This window comes from Harpegnathos saltator, unplaced genomic scaffold (assembly GCF_003227715.2).
Source record: "Harpegnathos saltator strain DR-91 unplaced genomic scaffold, Hsal_v8.6 scaffold341, whole genome shotgun sequence".
Taxonomy (NCBI): Eukaryota; Metazoa; Arthropoda; class Insecta; order Hymenoptera; family Formicidae; genus Harpegnathos; species Harpegnathos saltator.
The window spans coordinates 21,534-32,346 of NW_020230141.1; the positions used below are offsets into that span (position 1 = coordinate 21,534).

At 44.1% G+C, this 10,813-nt stretch overlaps 1 protein-coding gene across 4 annotated transcripts; it reads left to right on the forward strand.

Moving 5' to 3' along the window:
* Positions 1-51: 51 nt before the first annotated feature.
* Positions 52-3,698, forward strand: Ero1L (endoplasmic reticulum oxidoreductin-1-like protein). 4 transcript variants are annotated; one of them, XM_025300246.1, is made up of 10 exons: positions 52-298; positions 395-418; positions 606-758; positions 1,020-1,223; positions 1,299-1,459; positions 1,528-1,713; positions 1,962-2,008; positions 2,526-2,874; positions 2,988-3,281; positions 3,365-3,698. In XM_025300246.1, the coding sequence occupies exons 1-10, from the start codon at positions 296-298 to the stop codon at positions 3,414-3,416; spliced, it is 1,473 nt and encodes a 490-aa protein (XP_025156031.1). In that variant the 5' UTR covers positions 52-295; the 3' UTR covers positions 3,417-3,698. The 4 variants fall into 4 exon arrangements, with proteins under 4 accessions (XP_025156031.1, XP_025156032.1, XP_019696079.1 ...); XM_025300247.1 differs by having other exon boundaries at positions 53-298; positions 580-758; XM_019840520.2 differs by having other exon boundaries at positions 53-418; positions 517-758.
* The last annotated feature ends 7,115 nt before the right edge of the window (positions 3,699-10,813 follow it).

The following is a 10,813-nucleotide window of genomic DNA, read 5'->3' on the forward strand; positions in this document are numbered from 1 at the left end:
CAAGCAATCCAGCACGAAAACAAGCACCGTGTGCCGCTGGCTTTATATGGGCTCTGCGTTCCGACGATATATTCACTGTCAGCACTGAAAATCTATAGTACACGTCACACAAATTATGTATTTTCACTACTGGCAGTGGAATTTCGAAACGCACCCATCGAATGTCTATTCGATGTTGAAAATAGAGATAGTAGTTTACAATCTCGCGACTCGATCTATCCCTCGACATATTCCACGTACGAACGTGACACAAGCCGTCAAAAGTGTCAAAGTTGGGTCGTAGAGCACGAAGCAGATGGTTCGATCGATTCTTTAAAGATATTTCTGCCTTGAAAAATATATCGTTTTCGTACCGTACGTGCGTGTTTATATAGGTTTTATTACTATTCTTCAGCCGAGATTCAGCCGAGATATTCCGGTAAGTATGGACTACGTGAGATGCGCCTGATATCCGTTATGTATTACGTCGTCGGACGGAGTACGCAATCAGATGTTTACACCTCATGCGGCACGTAGGCTGATGTACTTTGAAAACCGCAGAGTGGTAACTGTATACTATACGATATCACCTTTATTAAGATCCGATTGATGTTACGACATACCAGTTGCGTCGACGATTTCTGCGCGCTGAGATGAGCCCAGTGCCCAGTGGAAGGATGTTGCGTCGGTTACTTTTAGCGGTCTTGCTTTTTCATCTAGAAGTGGATGGCAATTACTTTAGAACCAACTCCAAAAACGAAGATCAATGCTTCTGCAAGGTAACAGCTATCCATCTCCGTGTTATCCGACGAGACGAAGATATTTGTTTCGTTATTTGATATCAATTGCTCTTTTTAATTAATAAACCTAACCTCACTTAATCCACTACGAAAAGATGCCGATTTCGTAGTGATGTCATTTCCTTGAGAGATGTTTCAATATTGGTTCACAAAAATTACGTTTTTACATAATATTGCCATTAATTTGAATCCGCATCATCATATTGTACTCGTATTTTGAGAAGTAATTTGAAATTTTAGTTGAAAGGTTCTATAGATGACTGCACTTGCAATGTGGATACTGTGGACTACTTTAATAATATGAGAATATATCCGAGAATTCAGAGTCTTCTAGTCCGAGATTATTTTAGATTTTACAAAGTAAACTTGAAGCAAGACTGTCCGTTCTGGGCTGATGACAGCAAGTGCGCCATACGTTATTGTCATGTGTTACCCTGTCAAAATGTAAGTGTCTCTACTTGCGTTCCAATGGTTTTCAATTTTAAAGGTTTGCATTTTATTCGTCGCTGTCACTTGCAGGATGACATTCCAGAAGGTTTAAAGGGAGAGATTCCAAGAAATATACATTTTGATGAAAGTCCAGTAGACAAGTACAAAGCCGCGAGTGCACAATTTACCGATTGTAGACACAATGCGAGGGATCACAATGTAGAACTTGGTTACTTGAATACAACTATTAGGTATTACAGATGCAGTAAAGTGTTAATCACCAGGTAAACGTCAGGAGGATAAAGTATATCAATTACAGTGTAGAGAATTACAAAGAATTTGAAAGATGGCAGCGACACGATGATGCGCAGGATAATTTCTGTGTAAAAGAATCTAGTCCCGGGGAATATGTAGATCTTCTATTGAATCCCGAAAGATACACAGGATACAAAGGCGTTAGTGCGCACAGAATATGGCGGAGTATTTACATGGAGAATTGTTTCAGGTAATCCATCGTAGTTTTGTGTCCTATTATTTCGGGCGGTAGTGAAACGCGGAAAGTGTCACGGACGAAAGATTCTGAATGCGATATCCGTCGTATATTCGGGCGATTGCAATATTTGTCGTGTAAAATATCGTACGCGTTGACATTCTCGGACATGACTCGGCTGTGTTGAATGTTACATCCTGTTTATCTCTCGTCATTCTCACAGGTTTTTTTCGATTATATATGTGGTATAATATTGTTTACAGGCCTGAAAATTCACCTCATATTTTTATACAATCTTCCAAGATCAACGGTAAGTAATAGTAACCTCTGTTCTCCCGTGTGTCTCTTCTTTCTGTACAAAGTTAAGTTCCTCTTGGCCGTGACACGCGCATTTCTGGATGCAGCGTCCGCACAAGAATGTGCGTACGTTGATTCTTATCGTCGCACCACTCGGAATGTTTCATCCTTTTTCTTTTCTTTTTTTCCTCTTTTTTTCCCCCCCAAACATTTGTATTCGGAATGTGTGTGGAAGGTGATTTTGGTTTACAACATTACGGAGAAACAAATCCAACTATACACTGAATACACTCGCCACGTTGTTTTCGCCAAAGTCTTGTTTATACCAAGGATGACAGGATAGAAATAGAGAGAAGTTAACTGCATCAGCGATATTAGGAGCCAGAGATATTTCTCGACGGTCCGTTTTTCCGCGACGCATACCTCAGCGCACGAGAATTACGCGCATCAAACTCGACAAAATTGTACAAAGCTTTCGCTCCTACTCGTGCTCGTATTACAAGCTATTACCAAAAGAAATTACCTTGCAGGTATGTGTTTGGAAAAACGAGTTTTTTACCGAGTCATATCCGGCTTGCACGCTAGCATCAATATACACTTATGTTCGAAATACTTGCTGGCTCCTCAAGATGGTTTACGAGGATCGTCCGATAATCAGTGGGGTCCTAATTTGGAGGAGTTGCAAAGGAGATTCTCGTCGGAAACAACGGGGGGTGAGGGTCCGAATTGGCTAAAAAATTTATATTTCACTTACTTGCTTCAACTGAGAGCTTTAGCCAAGGCTGCGCCTTACCTGGAGAGAGAGGAGTATTACACGGGAAACACAGTGGACGACGAGGATACAAGACTGGCTATGAATGATATATTGAGCGTTGTCAAGTAAGCGCGACGGAGTACACGACGTACATGATACACGCGATACACGCGAGACAGATCGGAGTAAGAAGTAGAAAGTACAGAAAATCCAGACAATATCTGGCTGTCAATTTCAGGTCATTTCCGGAACACTTCAACGAGACAGTTATGTTCACCGGTGGAAGGCAAGCGCAGTTGTTGAAAGAAGAATTTAGACAACATTTCAGAAATATTTCACGTATCATGGATTGTGTGGGATGCGAGAAATGTAAGCTATGGGGTAAATTGCAAATCCAAGGCCTGGGTACCGCGTTGAAGATACTATTCTCAGGAAAATTCGACAGATGGGAACCGACGCTCAACAATCTAAACCGAAAGTTGTTTTTTCTGGAGAGGAGTGAAATTGTCGCATTGGTAAATGCTTTCGGCAGGTACATTTCATTCGTAATATCACCGAGAGAAAGGAGCAAAACAGGATTCTCTCGCACGTGATTAATGCGATCGATTTTTACAGATTATCAGAAAGTATCTTCGAGTTGGACAGGTTTCGCGGGATGATGAGATAACGTACCAACAATTTGTAATTAGGGATTTTTCAGTACTACTACGCCACATCACGGAACAACATCACTCAGATCAGCTACGTACTTTTTTTTATCTTTGTTACACGTGAAGCGTCGACTTTGCTGCAATCAGATGTCACGGGATGATACAACGATGTCGTAACGACGTTTGTATCTCGGTTATGTTTGTATCGCGATTTTCTCTTCCGATATTACTAGTAATGTATATGTACATACGAATGTTCACACACACACACACACACGCGCGCGCGCACACACACACACACACACACACACACACACACACACACACACACACACACACACACACACACACACTCACAAAAGAACGCTACGACTGATTTCATCAGTGTTTATTCATGCTAATCAATAAGTTAATTTTCCCAGTATATCTTGCTAGGAAAAGCTACTTTATACTGTAGCTATAGTTATAGCTATAATACAAAAGTACCGACGTAAAGCTTAGTCAACAAGTGCAAAATTATTACACGCGCAAGTGGATATTAGATAATACACTTATGTATAGAGTAAGAGACTGTCCTCCGAATTAACGTTTTTCTTTCATCAGATTCTGTACTGTAGTTTTTGACTCCGTCTGTGATAAATATTTTATCTAAGATACATATTTTTACATAACTTGAATGTATATTATACTTTGAATTTAGCTTTCTGTTTATACAGTACATATTTTTATAATCAATTTGATGTAACATGATCCACATAGATTACACATAACAAGCAATGTACATATATTAATATTTCTAAGATTATAAAAGGTAAAACGGATTTTATGGTATATACATATATATAGTTGATTCCAGCAAGCGTGTGTGTGTATATATAGACGCATGTGTATCTTTTCGAATTATTTAAATGGAGTTTGTGATACTTGAGTATCTTGATATTTAGTAAAAATCAAAAAAGTAAAATAATGTAGTTAAATGAATAGATAAAAAAAGATAAAAAAAATTTGTGAGGAAAAATGAATAAATAGAATATATGCATAACACGATGAGTCGTTTTTCTCTTTTTTTCTTTAGAATTTGCTATTATCTGTGGGTCTGTGGAAATCTTTCTTTTTCATTGCAAAGTGAGCCCATGTCTAATGTAATGTAATGTGTCACGAGGTACGTGGGTGCCGAGTAATATCGTGTGCCGTAGACGGTTCCGAAGTCTACTCCACAGTTGTAGCTGGCGCCACTCCTGTCTATGGACGATTTATTATAGAAACCGACGAGGTGATATGACCGACGAGGTAATATAAAGACCAAGGTACCTATTATGGGACTTTTTGTTTTTTTTGGTCACGCAGGGGAAATCCATCATGGATACCCCCTCCCCTTGGGGGGGGGAGTATGTCGGACTCTTACCGACTAAAACCCCTGCGGGATGTCTACCTGTCGGACCGTGAGGAGGGGAGTCGGGGGAACTACTCCCATATTCCCTCCCCAACTCCCCGGCCTCCTATTATGGGACTCGTCGGAATCGATTCCGATCGAATTTATTCCGTTATTTCCTAGATTTCTATTGTCTTTCCTAAGGGAAACGGAATTATTACGATCGGAATCGATTTCGACGAGTTCCATAATAGGTACCCACTACCCAGTGGTGCGATACTTTAACTCGTTATTGGAGTTAATGACAGTTTCGTTAACTCCAATAACGAGTTAAAGAATCGCGCCGCAGGGGTTGTATTTCGTACTCGCGTACCGATAGTTGTCGGTGTCGTTAGCAGTGTTGCGCAGCTTTTTTGTTATATGAAAAACCTGCGCAATACCGCTAACGACATCGAGAACTGTCGATATGTAGGTACGGAATAGAGCCCCAGTGGTGCGATTCTTTAACACGTTATTAAAGTTAACGACACTTTCGTTATCGTTGCGCAGCTTTTCTACGGTATATAAAAGCTACGCAACGATAACGAAAGTGTCGTTAACTCCAATAACGAGTTATAGAATCGCGCCGCGCTCAGAGGAACCTGAGAGCGGCCAACACGGCGTTTTCGGCGACGCCGATTTTTCGCACTGGGAATGGGCGCCATCTGCATCCATTTTGAGAGGAGAACTACGATGCTACACCCACTTTTAGGTCTCGGCGGTAAAACCTGCATCTGGTGGCTGTCCGTGCTACATACACTTTCAGGCGGTTTATGTCCGTGCTACAACCATAATAGCCTACTTGACAAGCACGGTCTCCCGCATAATCATGTGTTTGTAACATGAATTAACATGTTAACATGCGCAAAGAAAGAAAGAATTGACATTGCGTATGATTAATATCATGAAGATTATATACGATTGATATTCATATAAAGGGTGTACTAAAAGTAACGGACCATCCTAATAACTCCTCAGTATTGAAGTTTCAAGGAAAATGGTCACAATAAAAGTTGTAGGGATATAAGTGAGCTACCTTATGATGACCTTGACTTTGACCGTGACCTCTACTTTCAGGGTCATTTTAAGGTCAACTTGCGTGTTTTAAACGAGAATCCTTATTTTTTACAACACTGCTCTCTTCTACTAGTTAATTTGAACAAATTATTGTCTAAAAAATTTTTTCATTTGTCTAATATTTTTATAGATATTCGAGGAGAGCTTGATTTCGATATTAGGTTGTGACCGGGTCTCGGGAAGGTGTTTATTTTTTGATCTTCCTAACCGATCCTAACCAGTCGGTGGTATCCTCTGGTGGCGCTGACCCTGGTCGTCAGCTGAGCCGATCTGGTCCTGACCTCTCGTCCTTCTCACGGCTGCCTCGGTCGCCAGTCGCTGTCGGATTATGGGAGCAGCGACACTCCAGTGGATGGCCCGGTGTGGGACACCCGAGATCTAGTCTCTATCCGAAGACTGTCAGGTCCGTATCGCAGGACCGTAACGTTGGTTGGACATTCGGTGTACCGTGTGTGTCCAGACTTAATTGCCAGTCGATGGCGTTCTATAGTGCTATATATATATGTGTTAGCAGTCGATGGTGTACGAAGGTATAGCCTGTATGGTTAGGTTGTGACCGGGTCTCGGGAAGGTGTTTGTTTCTAGGCCTTCCTAACCGATCCTAACCAGTCGGTGGTATCCTCTGGTGGTGCTGACCCTGGTTGTCAGTTGAGCCGATCTGGTCCTGACCCTCTCGTCCTTCTCACGATTGCCTCGGTCGCCAGTCGCTGTCGGATTATGGGAGCAGCGACACTCCAGTGGATGGCCCGGTGTGGGACACCCGAGATCTAGTCTCTATCCGAAGATTGTCAGATCCGTATCGCAGGACCGTAACGTTGTGACCGGGTCTCGGGAAGGTGTTTGTTTCTAGGCCTTCCTAACCGATCCTAACCAGTCGGTGGTATCCTCTGGTGGGGCTGACCCTGGTTGTCAGCTGAGCCGATCTGGTCCTGACCCTCTCGTCCTTCTCACGGTTGCCTCGGTCGCCAGTCGCTGTCGGATTATGGGAGCAGCGACACTCCAGTGGATGGCCCTGTGTGGGACACCCGAGATCTAGTCTCTATCCGAAGATTGTCAGATCCGTATCGCAGGACCGTAACGTATTGGGACATCCGGCGTACCGTGTGTGTCCGAACTTATTCGCCAGTCGATGGCGTTCTAGGGTGCTATATATAGCTATACCAGTCGGTGGTGTGCGTAGGTAATGCCTCTTTAAGTGTACCACTAGTGAACTTAGTCACTGTAGCGGTGTTCGAGCCAGTCAGATGTGCCCTCGGGCACATTTATTGCCTTTTGCCAGTGAGATGTGTCGATCGGTCGGAACGATTCCCACTTTAGTGGAACGCGGACGCGTATCCTATGTATAGAAATCCCCTGTGATGCGCGGTCACGTGTGGGGAAGACCGTCACCAGTCGTTGGTGTACGGTCGAACGTACTATAAGCTCGTCACCTGGTCTGAGTGTACGAACGTGCGCTGTAATATTTTTTCCCGAGAGCTTGGCTCGTTGGGAATAGTGACACCAGTCGATAGTGTTTAATCGTACGCACTATAGATGTCAGTCGCCAGTCGATGGTGTCCTGACGCACGTACTATAGCAAGCACCAGTGAATGGTCCCCGTGGGGATCCAGTCAGTGGTGGACAAAGGCAATTGTTTATTTAATTAACAAAAAATGGCGTTGACTGGTGAAAACTCGAAAACCGACTGGATAAGACTAGTGCGCCCGACATTTAGGGGCGCTCGCGTTATAAAAAACATAATAAACTAATAAAATTCAAACCAGTCGATGGTAAATTTAGGCAATTATTTATTTAACAATTAGTACGCACCCTTTAACTTCCGACTGATACGCTAGCATGCACTTTCGGGGAAGGTAAATCAATACGATCGCCGATTAAAATAATAATATAGAAAATAACTTTATTAATTATTAACTATCGCACTCGCAAAACACAAATCTGAGTAAATTAACATAAACAATGTAGCGTCGTCACGCGTGATTACATCGCTTGCCGTTACTCGCTAGTCCCGAGGAAGATCATATTACGCCGTCGCGGGAACAAAGACGCCGCCGCGCGAGATCAAAGGGCCGCCGCTCCGTCACCTCCCGGATCACTAGGTGTTAATTGCGAAATTTAACGACGCGGCCGGAACAATACGCGGGCTTAGACGTCGGGAGGATGAAGCGGTTATCGAGGCACTAACACTCGCGGTCGCGCACTGACGATTATGACGTCACGGATAATGAGGATGTCGGCTACGCCGCGCTTACCGTCCGCCGCCTCCTGGGGGTGCCTCGGGTTCTACGGCGGGTCGCAGCCCTGAGCCGTCCTCAGCGAACCCTCCTACGGTCGTCGGGTATCCCTATCCGTATGTGCACGTAACGCCCACGCACGGTATGTCACCTCCGAGGAATACGCACTCGCGGTGACACCCACTGCCCGGAATTACAGGTACGCGCTCTAGACGTCCTTCCGGGACGGGCGACGTGACCCTCGTCTATGCGGAACGTGTCTCTACGCGTTCACTAAGTGCGTATGACGCAATCGCAACCGTTTCCGCTGCACGCGCGATACGTGTTGTCTGCACGCTGGGCGAGACCTCACTCCTCGAGCCGTTGTTCGGCACTTCCTTATATACCCTCTGGTCACGTGGGGGTCACGTGACTGTCGGGCGAGACCTGCGGATGGCAGCAGTAGGCCTTTAGTTGCCATGGCAACCAGTCAATGGGACAAGGATGCTCATTGTCCCCTTTTATGCATTAATTACAAGCTTTACGGGCCTCGTGCTGCCTTGTAGCGAGTCTCAGAGCGTTTGTACACTAAAAATACAACTAAAATAATACGTACGAATACCGAGAATTATCGAATTATACGATTTTAAGCGAACACACGAGTATAACCTATAACCGGATACATGTAGTCCGCTTTTAACAATAAAAATGATCTAACGACAATCATCGATTTTACAAGGTCCTACGTATCTTCCTATTGACAATACGTAGTATGCCGAACATGGAGCTTTAACGAAAATATCGTTTTTGGTCTTAATTATTTATGAACTGTCTCTTATACCTATCATTGGTGAGCGTAGGACAGTTTTTTGTTGCTAATCTTATTAAATAAAGTAATTAAACGATCGCGGAGGGGCTTGTACGCTTTGTATGTTTTATATAGTGTGAAACTACGTTCCGTAATGCCCCTAGAGTGCGCGGAAACTCTTTGTTTATAATTAAACATATGTGCTGTCTTTTATTGACCTATCAACGGTGGTCATTGGACAGCCTTTGTCTCATAAATAAATTAAATAAACGGTTTTGCTAGCAGCTGAGGGCTTGAGCGCTTCACATGTTCTTTATAGTATCATAGTGTGTCCCGCAGAACCCTCAAATTACGCTATTGATTTTTATTTTATTTGTTATAACATTTATGCCCAATCAATGGGCCTCGTACGGCCCTGAGCACGTGTTCGCCCAGTTGGCGCCAAGAAATGGCGTCTTGTGAACTAAGGTTTGCTAGGGTCTGATGATTGTTTGTTTATTAGCCATAGCATCTTGTTTTATTTAATAGCCAGTCGAATGTAACGATCTGGCCGGTTTTGTGACGTCATTGTGACGTCATTATCCCTGTGAGATGTTATTCTCAGGTGACCAGTCAGTGGTCACGATCGGTCTGATTCGTGACGTCATCAGTCCAGTCAAATGCTACCGTGTGGTAGTCTTTTTGTGACGTCATCAATCCAGTCATATGTTGTTCTTAGGTGACCAGTCAATGGTCACGATCGGTCTGTCTTGTGACGTCATCAGTCCAGTCGAATGCTACCGTGTGGTAGTCGTTTTGTGACGTCATCAGTCCAGTGAGATGTTATTCTCAGGTGACCAGTCGATGGTCCCGATCGGTTCTGTTTTGTGACGTCATCAGTCGAATGCTACCGTCTGGTAGTCTTTCTATGACGTCATTGGTCCAGTGAGATGTTATCGTCTGGTAACTATTCGTGACGTCATCAGTCCAGTCGACTGGATGGTTTGGTGCCCTGTGACATGCTATCGTCAGGCACCCATGGTTGGAATTTAGTCGGCACACACATTATACAAGTGTGTGTTGCCTAAGCTATGTATTTGAGTGGTACCTGCGGATGGCCACAATTGGTACATTTAAATTTTGATCTTACCTGATTCCAGTCGTTGGGTACGACTGGGCCATTTAATTCCTAGTCAGGTTATAACTAGTTAGGACCAAGCCTAGAGCCTCTAAGAGGTTTCTGCTGGTGTTTTTTTTTTTTAAACTGTTTCGGCCTTCTAATTGACCGTTACAGGTTATTTTTGATCCTAGACTCTCTCTGAAAGTCAGGATCACCTGATCGACTAGTTCCAACTCAGGTTGTGACCGGATCGTGAGTGACCTATAATTATTGGTATGGTATGGTATGGTATGGTTAGGTTAGGTTAGTTAGTTTTTTTTTTTTTTAGGTTAGGTTGTAACCGTGTTTCGATCGCGTGGTAAAAATCTGGATCCTGTCAACCAGCACTCCAGTCGGAGTCGGAATACTGGGACTGGTGGACTCTCGGCCAGGGGGTCTCAGCTAACCGGTCCGCTCCTGGACTAACCCACCGGTGGATTCCAGATTCCTGGTCCACTCGCCACACTTATCCTATCACTACTAGTGAGCGCCCGATGGCGGGCTCACTCATGCACTCGCGCGTGGCCCTTTGCCAGTGAGTGCCGAATTGCTGGCCTACTCTACTAACTAGCCTATTCTCACGCGGGCCTCCTCGTCGCTCACGGTCGCCAGTCGCTATTCTCAAAGAGGGGCAGCGACACCCTGATGAGCCTACTCGAAAGTTAAAGACTCTATTGTTATCCGAAATTGCAAGTTCGTATCACTGGACCGTACGTATACTGGACGTCGTTCTTAGTCACTTACGCTCTTCGTCTATCGGCCGTTTA

Excerpts from the sequence above, each read along its gene's own strand:
- Ero1L (XM_025300246.1), top strand. Across the intron at positions 759-1,019 it reads AAGATCAATGCTTCTGCAAG|TTGAAAGGTTCTATAGATGA; the intron begins GTAACAGCTATC and ends TTGAAATTTTAG. Across the intron at positions 1,714-1,961 it reads TACATGGAGAATTGTTTCAG|GCCTGAAAATTCACCTCATA; the intron begins GTAATCCATCGT and ends TATTGTTTACAG.